A 12944-nucleotide genomic window follows, 5' to 3' on the forward strand; every position below is an offset into this window, starting at 1 on the left:
TGACGTGTTGAAAGATGTTAATGAGGAGAAATTGGTTAGGAAGGACCAAGATTTGTATAATATAAGGTGCAAAAGTATAAATCTTTCTGAGTTCACTGGTGAACAACTTGTTGAATTGCTTGGCAATTTGGAGCATAAGCTTGATTCTGTGACGCGTAGAATTGCTGCGATTAAGAGTATTGACAATCATGGTTTTGCTGCTGATCAACAAGAAATTCAAGCATTTGACGTCAATAATTTGCTGTTGTCTAATTTTGGTGAGATGTTTGCTACTGCTGATTATGAAGGGAAGTATGACATGAATATGATGAGTCCTACTCCTAGTAGCCACACTGATATTGATCAAGGGACGGGATTTGCTGATTATTATCCTCTGCAATGCATTCCGAAGATGGAGCCTACTCTTACTGGCTACAATAACTTCAATCAAGGGTTGGGGTTTGCTGATGATTGTCCTCTGCAATGCATACCGGCGATGAGTCCTACTCCTACTAGCTACACTGATGTTGATCAAGGGTCGGGGTTTGTTAATGATTGCTCTCTGCAATACATACCGGCGATGAGTCCTACTCCTACTAGCTACACTGATGTTGATCAAGGGTCGGGATTTGCTAATGATTATCCTCTGCAATGCATTCCAATGATGGGCTGTTCTATCTACAATGGTGATATAGGGCCACGATTTGCTGATAATTTTCCTCTGCAATGCGACTATTCTATGATGAGTGCACGCTACTGCAATCAAGAGTCAGAGTTTACTGATAACATGCTGTTGCAATGCAATCCAATCTACTACCATAATCAAGAGCAAGGATCTGATGGTGATATTTCGGGTATGCAGTCTTATAGTACGGAGTAACATGTTATCCTATGCTGTCTGATATTTTCTCTCTGAAAGTCTAGTAGTAGAAGTGTTACTGCTGTCTGTAAGCCTCTGAAATTGTTTTGTTATTATCCAATTCTTTCATCAGATAATTTATTAACATAAATGTAGTATATAAGGCAACAGAATAACAGTTAAAATTGATGACAGAGCTTTAAATTTTACCGTAGAAGGCAGGTGGTAACATTGCCAGTCCAATATAATCTTTCTTATTTGGTTATTCGTTATTCTAATTCAAATAGTTTTCTAAATCCAACTACACACAGAAGTTTGCTTTCTTTCAATGTATATGGCTTAGATTCCGTAGAAGGACTAAAGCAATCGTTTTGTGTAGAAGCGAAGAGGTACCCATCCAACAAACCAACATATCTAAATGTTGAATGATAAGCTGACATATTACTAGGGATCCTCGCTTTCATCTCATTTCACAACATCAAATTCGTTTGTTATTCATGGTAGGATGGACGAAATGCACATTAGACAATTCTCAAGCTGACTGTCGTAAATTCATAATGCATTATAATTAATAAGCATCTTTCTTTATACTGTAATAATTATACAGTCTAAAACAAACCTCTTGATCTTAGTATGACAAGCAGCAACCTCATCTGTAACACAGTAACACCTGACCACATAGTATGCGACTCATAGCTTGTCGTAAGGACATGCTCTTCCAACCATTAATGGTATGAGAAAAGCTACATTTAGTACACTAATCAAAGAAACCAACTCAGACACTCAGTTATACTTCCCTTCACAGACTGTTTTTCAGACATAAGACAATCATCACAATGACCTTAACTAAATTCGACGAAAGCTGCAAACAATAATTGAACATGACCAATACAGAAATTAGTCAGTTGAAATACACAAAACAAAATGATTCCAAGAAATCAAGCTGTTGATAACACTAACCAAAATTTCATTAAACCAAAAAATGTGTAACTTTACTGAGTTTATTCCAATTGCTTTTACATGAAAGAAAAGAAACAGTGTAATCAAACTAAGCATATTCACAGAAACCTTTTCCCTATTCAAAAATCTTCCTTTAAGACTTCAATTACAATTAGCCAAACAAATCACAGCAATAGCTGAGAAACCCGAATCCTACAAAGGCGATGATTCGAAATCAAGCGAGCCAATTAACAATTCATCATCCCTACTTCCAAATGAGGAATAAGTAGCACTTGGAGTAGGACAAACACTATCAAATTGATCCCACTCTTCACCCTTCATAAGCACCTTCAATTTCTCCCTACACATCCTCAATTGATCCTCTAATATACTCCTTTCGGATTCGTGTCTCATTATAATCCATTGAAGTGATTGATTAACCTCTTGATCATGTAACTGTTTCTCTTCAGAAACTCTCTGCAACTGATTAACCTGCATTTGAAGAACACTCTTATCATTCTGAAGCCGCAATATCATTGCCATCGCCTCATCGACAGAGGAAGTAGCAGCCATTCTTTCCTTCTCAAGCTCATTCTGAGCAACATAAGCCCTTTGTCTTTGAATTTTTACCATCTTTCTCAGAGTAATAACGTCGAACACTTGGTCTTCATGACAGCATTCCTTCCAATCCTCCCTTTCTTCTCCAATTCTACCAACACCATCATTAAATCCACAATTAAAACCCAAAACTTCATCGATTTCCTCGAATTTCTGGTCCCTACTGAAAACCCTAGACATCTTCTTAGTGGTCCCATTCTCAAATGACAACTTCTTTAAACCATTAATTTCATCATTACTAGAGCAAATCAACGAAAACCCTTTTCTCTCCTCACTAGATTTCCCCCTAAATTTGCAATTCCCAGTAAATTGCAACACCATAAACCCTAGAAAAAACATAAAGAATAACACAAAAACATTGAAAATCTTGGAAAAACACCCGAAAATCAAAAACCCACATCCAAAATCATCAAAAATTGTCAGCAAAACCTTCAAATTAGATACACAATCCATCAAGAAAATTGAACTCGAAATCGACTGAAAAATTACAAGTACCCTTTTATAAAACTCGATAGTTGAACACAAAACAATGAGGAAACAGAGACGACCCATCAATCTGTATTGGGTAGAGCGAGATATTTTGTATAGAAAAGAGAGAAATGTTGCTCCTTTTGATGCGAGATAAAGAAGGTAAAGGGCCGCCGTTGATGAACACAAAGTAAAGGACACGAAGCTATTGAAGGTTTGCCCACATGGAGAGAGAGTGAGATGAGCGTAGAGTTCGGTGATGATATTGGAGTGATCAAGGTAGTTTGGTGAAGAAACAATATTGTATGAATTAATGTTAGTATAATCCAAAATCAATGAATTTATTGATAAAGAATAAATGTGGGTCCAAATCCTATACCTAGACATAACGGTAAAGTTTTCTGCTCTATTTGGCTGTTGTGAATGTGTGATTTGATTATTCTATAATTAATTTATTAACTAGTATGTGGCCCGGGCGATGCCCCAAGTTGCTAGTTTGTAGTTGTTGGTTTCGAGTTTAAGTCTTGCTATCACATTTTTTAGTTGTCAAACTCAATCATTACATAATGAAAATAGTATAATAAAACACCAATTAACTTATCTAAGTTAATTAAAATTTTGTTAGATAAAAAGACACAATTAATAAATGGTTAAGATGGTAAGACTTGTAACTTAAGACTGGTTGGTCTTGAGTTCAAGTCTTGTTATAAACATTTTTTAGATGCAACCCTATTGCTGACATGTCGAACTTAAAAAATATGACACGTGGAACATATTCTGTTTTAGGAACGCTTTTTAATATATAAGTATAGATTGTGTTGGTAAATTGCTAGATTAGTGTTAAATTGTTGGGTTAAAAATAATTGGGTGCACCCGATCATATAAAAGCTTTTGATTTGGCTTAAAAAGAGTCATAACTCATAAAGGTACATTAGACAAGTAATGAGGCAGGATTTGATATTAAAATTTTATTTTAATAAGATTTTTACTCATATCTATCAAGTTAGTATATTTTGTTTACCAATTTTGGAAAAGCTACTATTCAGCCTTGTTTGATTGCACTAAATTTATGTAGACATTCAAAATTCCTAGGAAATGTACTACTTACAGGGGAAGATCTTCTCATAGATGCTCGGGTCGGGATACGTGGCTGCCATGGTTCAATACCATGATACGAGGCATTTTGTTGATTTATTTTACGGTTTTTCCACTTGATAAAAATAAACTTGTAGTTTTTCCTCAAGACACTTAGTTTATTCGATCGGGTTATCTCTGTTATTTAGAAAAAAAAAATGAAATAGTTTTATCTATGTGAATACATGTGCTATTATTTATATTAATTATGAAGTATCTTTATTAGCAAAATTGAAGTGTAAAATGACAATAACTTGGGAAAAATTTGATTGCTTACAACATTCAAAACACATATTGTGGTTGATAAAGGAATAAGACGTTTTTTTAAATATTTGATTTATGAGAATATTGAAGAGATCTAAGTGTTAATCTTAAAACATCTTAATCATCACCTAACCAAGAAAAAGAAACTCAAGATAATCTTAAGTTTACTCTATCATTTTTGTTTTCTAATTATTCACTCCGTATTATTGGGTATAATTTATTAGAAGTTTAGCGAACTTAGAAAACATTTTAGGAAATCCTTGAAAAATACGTTTTTTTAAATATTTGATTTATGAGAATATTGAAGAGATCTAAGTGTTAATCTTAAAACATCTTAATCATCACCTAACCAAGAAAAAGAAACTCAAGATAATCTTAAGTTTACTCTATCATTTTTGTTTTCTAATTATTCACTCCGTATTATTGGGTATAATTTATTAGAAGTTTAGCGAACTTAGAAAACATGTTAGGAAATCCTTGAAAAATGATCATTTTATGGTACTTAACAAAGTTATCTTTACATGACCAAATACATGCATTGATAAACGCATGGATGGATAAAATTATATTTTACTTTAACTAGCTTAGTTAATCGGTAATAAAATACCACTAATTTCAAACATTTTTTTTTTAGAATATTTTATGATATTCCGTACCGATGTTAAATATTGGTGTTGAACACATTTGAGTTATGGGTAACTCACATAGAAAGATCTTATGTTACCCGGAGTATTGTCCAATTCTAAAAACTAGTTTAACAATAACCAATAATTGGGCTTTAATTACACAAATTAGGGTGCAATTATGGAAAGAAGTTAAGAACATTAAGAAGCACGAACGCTTGCTTTACAAATGAGGCCGGATCATGGGATTTTATGCTATGTACAAGTAGTACGACTAAGCGATATAATGGGCTTAAAAATTGGTTATCCCTTTAATTAAATTTTGGTCTTGTGCTTAAGCGAAAACTGGATCATTATCCAATTAATCATATATGAGTGGACCGTCATTGGGTCAAACTTAACTCTGAGTTTGGCAAGAAACTTTGGGCCTTAAATATGTTCAAGCAAAAAAAAAATTGAAAATAAATGTTGGAAGGAAAGTAATAGTAATAGATTATCAACTAACCTAGTTCACTAGTTGGTTAAAGTTTTTAGATGAGGTATTCAAGACTTGAAATCAAACCCTTATAGTATTCATTTTGAATTAAACTGTTAATAGTTTATGGTATATTAATGCTATGAAAAAAAAAATAGTGAGTTTTATTAGATAGAGATGTCAAATTTAGTTATTACAGTTAATAAAAGCCTGTGGTTTACATAAAGAAAAAAAGTATATTTTTTTTTTCTCTAATAAATAAGCGATTTCAATAGATAAATTAGCTTAAAGAAATCTTAATGAGCAACGAGCATTACTCATCATATAATCATAATTCATGCATACGATTACCCTCTTATCTAAGGGTGTATAATGAGTCGAGATTCTCAATAAACAACTCAATGTCTCAATCTCATGAATGTCTTAACCTCGTTTATGTCCATCCATTGAATAAATTAGTCAATGTTGGGCAAATTTTGAAGCTTTTAATTATTTTAGTTCATGAAGTTGGTACTTTCAACTTTTCTTGTTTTGAAAAGTCTACCTTATTTAAACTAATAATATACGAAGTAGAATTTTGAAAGAAGCTAAACATGAAGAACTAGTTTGGTGAACTAGCGAGGAGGATATATATGGATTGGGGATTGCTCCAATAAAGTGAAATATATATGTGTTATATACAGAAATAAATTAAATTAAATATGAAAAACAACTTATGAAGCTATTTGGATTTTTTTTTTTTTTTTTTTTTTTTTAAAGTTATGAAGAAATTACATACATGTTCCGTTTATTTTAAGATGCCAAAACTCACACATCTTAACTTCTTGAGATAACGAAAGATATCAAGCTTACATCTAAAACTAATAAGTATATGACTATGACATTCTAGAATATAGAGTACTTATTAGCATAATTATTATTCATATAGCATGCACTCTTATTGGGAAAGGGAACAAAACAATATATCAAATTTGAATTGAAACCATCATAACAAAAGACAATTTTTAATTACACAATAATAATATTAAAATTAAAACGCCTTATTTGGGGATCACTCTAATGGAATATTGACAATCAGATAGTTACATCTTAGTGGGACAGGTTGATTTCAAGCTGAACAAGTTAGAAAGATCCAGATACTTAAAATATTAGTCGTACTATTTTACTAACAAATACCACTATTATATTTGTTTATATGCTGACCTTTCAGTATCGTAAGCAGTGCGCATTTTTTTTTTTAAGAATTCATAGATCAATTTAAACTTTAGGTAGAAGTCCAAAAAAGTTAATGAAACAATACATTAAACAAATTAAATTAAAAAAAAAAAAAGTGACCATTAATAGATTTTATAGGTTGCACAAATATATTTCTTTGAGAATCAACAACTAATTTGAGCTAATGTATTCATTTATTAATTTACTCCTTATATTTCTTTGAAAGGGTTATAAATTAACAACAAAAATAATAGTTTAAGGGAGGTTCAATTCACAAAAGGGAGCATCTTCAAATAAAGTAATTATTCCTTAATAGATCTTCTAATTTGGTCTATATGGTTTGCTAAGTATAGCTTTGGTCACTTCAAGTCTTCAACGGCTAAACCAATAAAACTTAGAGCCGTGTACAAATCAAACTCTTAATGGATTTGCACTTTAAAATAAGATTAGAATAAAATCTTAATTAATTGTTGGTACATCATGCTTAATTAAATAAATTATAATCATAAACAACCAAAGTACAAAGTGAAAGTGGTGGAGCAAATACTGTGGGCTATTCTAATCTACTCTTTTCAAATTTTAAAATGAAATTTCTTTGTTTGGACATATACATACTAAACTAGCATGTGCTATGAAGAGAAAGAACATGCATAAAACTTTAAACTTTACTAGTTTGTACAACCACTAATGTTGTTCATAAAGAGATATAGTATTAGATAATCACTTAATTTAATGGGCTCACTAATACATGCAATTATTAGCTTGTACATTTGTACAACCAGTCAACCACTAATATTGTTGCTGGAGGTGTACTTCTTTCAACTTTTACGCGGTCTATACTCGTTTTGGTGGCTCGACCACTAATAAAGGTTTTTTTTTTTCGTATAATGTTGCTACTGGTTATGCTACATGGTTATACGTCTTATACTATTCATAAATTCGAAAAAATTAGGCTAGTTAGATTATATAGAATAGGTTATTTGACTTGTTCAAAAAGAAAAAAAAAAAAAAAAAGTTATTTGACTGGTTAATAAAATAGTCATGTGAGGTCTCGTTAAAATTCTCTTAATGTGTATTTTCAAAATATCAACTTTTTATACTTGTAATTTTACATATCGGTAATTATAAATATTCGAGTTTGAAATTTGATATCAACAAATGTATTAAATGAGACACATCAACTTAAAAAAAAAAAAATAAAAAAAATAAAAATAAAAACTTTTTTTTTTTTAGTTCAAACGAGCTTGGTAGTACTACCTGTATTACTGTACTACTTTAGGTCTTTAGGAGTTCAGGTTTATCTTCTTAAAAAAAAGAAGAAAATAAATAAATTAATAAAAGTAAAGTACAGCTTCAGGTAACTATCTTCTACTGACAGTCCTCCGTTTTCTCATGTACTTGCAATCTTGCATCCATTAGTTGACCAGAACATTGTCTAACTACCAGTATTGTACTCTACTTTAAATTAGGAATTGATTTAATTGCTACAGAGTATTTAAAATACTTGTATTCCTTTGTCTTATTTAAATTGTCACATATCGCCATATCGGTTTATGAAGTAACAAAAGTTTGAAGGTAAGGGAAATAAAAATATGGAAATCTCTATTTTAGAATAAATAACACCATGTAATTTTGTGATTTGAATTACACGGTTTGATTTTGTGCAATATTTCCTTTGTTCATATACTTAAATAGTTAAATGTCATCATCTAAAATGTTACCCGTATTAAATTAATATTAACATACTTAATTTTGTGTACATACTTGCAATTTATGTGCCCACCAGTCCACCACAAAAACCCCACCAAAATTATCTTCTAAATTATGAAAATTAATATAAGTATTGTTAATTACCATTAATGTATTTTTATGAGTTCATTTCAACTAATTATGATTAGCTAAACTTTGTATTATTACCCATTTTATCCTAAGTCACCTATTCTAATATGCAAGTTGATCTACACTATCTGATCATGACATGTGATCTGATTCCATAATGTTATGTTGTTCATATATTTTATTTTATCTTGGCAGTGATGTTGTTCACATTATATATATTGATTGGTTAGCTAAGGTTGAATTTATTAATATTTTATAACTTGATTTCTGTAACTTTGTACGGAATATGAGTTATAACAGTATGGGACGACATAATAAAGAGGCTTAATTATATTATAGTAATTGTTTTGGGGAAGAGGTACTACATCACATCTTGCTCTTTGATAAGTCTCCTCACTTATCGAAATGAAAAGGTTTAAAGTACACCCCAAAACAATATAAAAAGTCAACTAATAATGCTCCATCACCGTATAGATTAAATAAAATCAACTAATAAGAACACTTTTAATTATTAACAATGCAATATAGAGAGGTTTGATTAATTAGTCTTCAAAAAACTAATCACATAGTAGAAATTTAAGCTAGATAAATTAGTAGAAAGTCGTCGTTTGTATAGTATTCTAAAACATTAGGCATAAATAAAATAGATCTGAAAGCCCCGTCATATAATGCGTACAGTGAGACCTCGTATTGTAAGATCTCTTAGATAGATAATCTGACCATATATTCCAACGTTCTAAAAGTCTAAAATAACAGCTAATTCAGATAATATAATTGTAAATTTAAATTCAAGACAAGCTATCAAGAAACAGACAAAGAGTTGTTGTGGCCTAAAACTAACCTAAACAATACTGTATAGCCCAATACAATGTATACAATGAGACTCGCTCTCAGATTAGATCATTTGAAGAGACAAAATGGCATATTCCAATGCTCTAGAAGTGTATAACTAGACAACTAATTGAAGAAAAACTTTTTACTTCAATTTCAATCAAAGATAAAGGAAAGTATATTATCCCTATATAGCATATGGCTCCAATATTATTACCTTATATTCTTATGGTGTAATGTGAGTAATGCAAACAAAGATAATGAAACAAATATTGAGTAAAAATTTTAAGAGTTAATAGAATTAAGAATATTTTAAATTATACAACATTCCTCAATAGTTAACTTATATCTCGTTTATAAGATTGCCCCATTTTCAATTTAGTTCATCATGTGATTTCTATTTTCTCTCTATTATTTTCCACCTCCATTACTCCATATACCAACTCCATAGAAACACAATATTTTAGATACGAAAAGATAAATTTAGTAAGTCGAAATTGACATCTATTAACTTTTTTTTTTTTTTTTTTTTTTTTTAAGAAAACACCACATATTTCCTTAATATTCCATATCCATTTGAGTTTTTCAAATCCGCATAACTATGTTGACATGTTGTTGCTTATGTTATGCTCACTAATCAATTAATTAAAAATTAAACATTAAACATTAAAATTGTAGTGGGGAGTATTTGAGAGTCAAAGAGTGCCGTACATTTTTTCCCATAAAAAGACAACCAAGAAATACATTATCTTTTGCACAAAAAACAAGCCAATACATTACCGCGCCGTCATCGAAACGTTCTTATGGTGTTACTATACCCGAAACGCATCTCTATCGAAAGAAACTCTTGTTACTATAAACAAAAAAAAAAATCGAAACTTTGTTTAGACTTCTGTTCTTCATAAAAGCTACTCTATGTCGACTGTAGACTGTACAGCACTACTCAATAGAGTCAATACCAACTGTTTGCTGACTTTGTGACTTTGTGTTCAGTCGTTGGTCTCTAATTATGTGTCTAGACGATAGAGATCTAATATATCGGAAAATATATCTGTAAATATCATTAAAAAATAATATACTTAGATTTATTTATACTAAAGATGACTTACAATTCTGTGCCTTTGTGACTTCGTATTCAGTCGTTCCTCTCTAATTATTTGTCAAGATGTTAGAGATCTAAGATATCGGAAAATATATCTGTAAATATCATTTTAAAAAAATAATATACTTAGATTTATTTATATTAAAGATATTAGTTAGAGAATACTCGTATATCTTTAGCCTTAGGGTTGTGTTAGTACTCCGTATATATCTTTTAGGAGGATTTTTTTATCTTATAAGCGTATATTTTGTATAAAATACTCTACCTATTCATGAACAATAAACAAGTTATTCCATTATCTCTGGCTCCCAAATTTGCCACCGGATAAAATGAGATAATGTGAGTACTTCATATAAATTTGGAAAAATTAACTAAATAAGATAGTTTAATTATCTTAGATCAAATAAAATAACAATGTAAATAACATAATACTAGGCCTAATACCAATGAGTAATTAACTAATTACTAACCCTAACTTGATAAACTATTGTACAAGTACATACTTCATAGTCTTTTTTTTATTTATTTGTAAGAAATTACTCACCCTAACTTGATACACTACTGTATAAGTACTTATAATTGTTGAAACCCATTGTAGCCCACTTGTGAATATCCCATATTAGAAAAAAAAAGGAGCACTATAAGAAAATTGTCTTTTCGTAGCGATTATTTTGTAGCGATTGGGTATATTCGCTACAATATGCAAATATGTTTGTGAAATAATTAAGGAAATCGTATCATTTTACAATCGCCATGGTTTTCCCATATAAAATTGATACGGAAAACATAATAATACATATCCACACTATTTTTGTACATTTATAAAATTATGAGAAATCGTATCATTTACAATCGCCACTAAATCCAAAAAATCGATACGAAAAGCCTTTTCTACACTAAATATATAAACATTGTTTGATCAAGAATACATAAAATATGTTATAGCTTATTGGCAAAAAAATTTAATATAAGAGTTTGAGGTTGCATGTTTGAATCTGGTAAAGATCATATGTATGATTTTTATTTTATTTTATTTTTTTTGAAGAAATTGAGTTCAACATTTATAGCGATTATAATCGCTACAATAATCACCATGATTGGATGTAGTTTTTCGTATCGATTATTGAGGCCAACCCCAGCGATATTGAAAACCACTACTAAAGGCTAAGGCAACGATGAATATTGTATCGAATGACCATTCATTGGGAAAGCTTTTTGTTGCGATTACAATCGATACTAAAGGTTAAAATAATCGCTACGAAAATTTTATTTTCCTGTAGTGGAGAGATAGTTTCACTTTATAAGGTGGAGGAATTACTCCTATTATTGCCAATTGGTTTTAGTATGGAAACTCCTAAGCTTTGTTTGTGAACCAAACTCTCTTCCTTGTTCGGGTTGCCCACATCTATTTCATATTGTCTCAAAATTTAACATGGTATCAGAGTTCAGGTTTGTTGGGAAATGTTCCATTTGTTAATTGTTCATTTGCTTTATAGCTTGTAATGCTTGATTACCTTATTAGATCAGATTAGGTAACGAACCATATTTAATTGTATTACAATACTTCATTTCCTTTTATATTTCTCGATTGACTTTATCAAACAAGAATTCAAGATCTATATTCGAGTGTTGATTTGTTGCACTTACAAGTTATTTAATCAAAGTCCACGGATCTAATTTGGAGAAATAATTTTAAGTCATTGGACTTCAATTTACCTTGTTTTTATTTTTATTTTTTATTTTTTTTATTTTTTTTATCTCTTATTTTTTGGCACGCAAAATAACTTGGCTTCACCATGATTTCTAAAGCTTTGTTCACTTTAGCTAATATAACTAAGTTTCAAGAAAAATATATTTCTTATACAAAAATAAGTTTAGTTAAGTTAAAAAAGAATAATAACTTCAATGGTAAACAAAAATTAAAAAAAAAACAAATTCAGCTCACTAAATATTACTTTAGATCTTTATAATTAGCAACGATAAGTGGTCTATACTAGCCTATTTACTCTCTCCCTTCCTCCCCTTCATCTAGATTTGACTTTTTTGGTTGGTTAATTTGAAATTTGTAAAGTTTATTTTATCTTAAAAAAAAAGAGAAAAAAAAAAACAAAGAGAATTCTTAAAAGTTGAACTAAACACACCCTTACATAGCAATAAAAATGTAATTTTTATAAAAGCAAGATATTATAAAATTGTACGGATTGATTAAATAATGTTACTAGAAACAAAAGAAGGTGGGTTGACCCGACCCGCTAAATTAGTGCTCCAACTTTTTTCAGCTGAGCTAAGACCCAAAATATGCAGCAACATATATTTTTTTCCATTAATAACTCCCCCAAATTACTTGTATGATATTCATTTGACCAACAAAAAACGCACATCTCCTTCTTTCTGATCATCAATTCTCAGGTACTATTTTTGTTCATAAATTATTAATTGGTTACATTTTATAATTGCATTTTCTTGTTACATACGAAGTATATTTCATTTTTCTTCTTTGTTGCATCTTTTTTAATGTAGGTTTTTCCTGAGATCTATAGCAGCAAGATAGTTAGGTTTGCTAATTCGCCTTGTAATAAAAATCGAGTAAATATCAAA

General features: G+C 30.2%; 1 protein-coding gene across 1 annotated transcript; it reads right to left on the reverse strand.

The window, feature by feature from the left end:
* Positions 1-1822: 1822 nt before the first annotated feature.
* On the reverse strand, positions 1823-3274 carry LOC145588446 (uncharacterized). Its single transcript, XM_081645094.1, has one exon. It carries the CDS (start codon positions 3248-3250, stop codon positions 1991-1993), a length of 1260 nt encoding a protein of 419 aa, XP_081501220.1. The 5' UTR covers positions 3251-3274; the 3' UTR covers positions 1823-1990.
* Positions 3275-12944: the final 9670 nt, after the last annotated feature.

The sequence above is a fragment of the Chenopodium album genome, chromosome 17 (assembly GCF_948465745.1).
Source record: "Chenopodium album chromosome 17, dcCheAlbu1.1, whole genome shotgun sequence".
NCBI lineage: Eukaryota > Viridiplantae > Streptophyta > Magnoliopsida > Caryophyllales > Amaranthaceae > Chenopodium > Chenopodium album.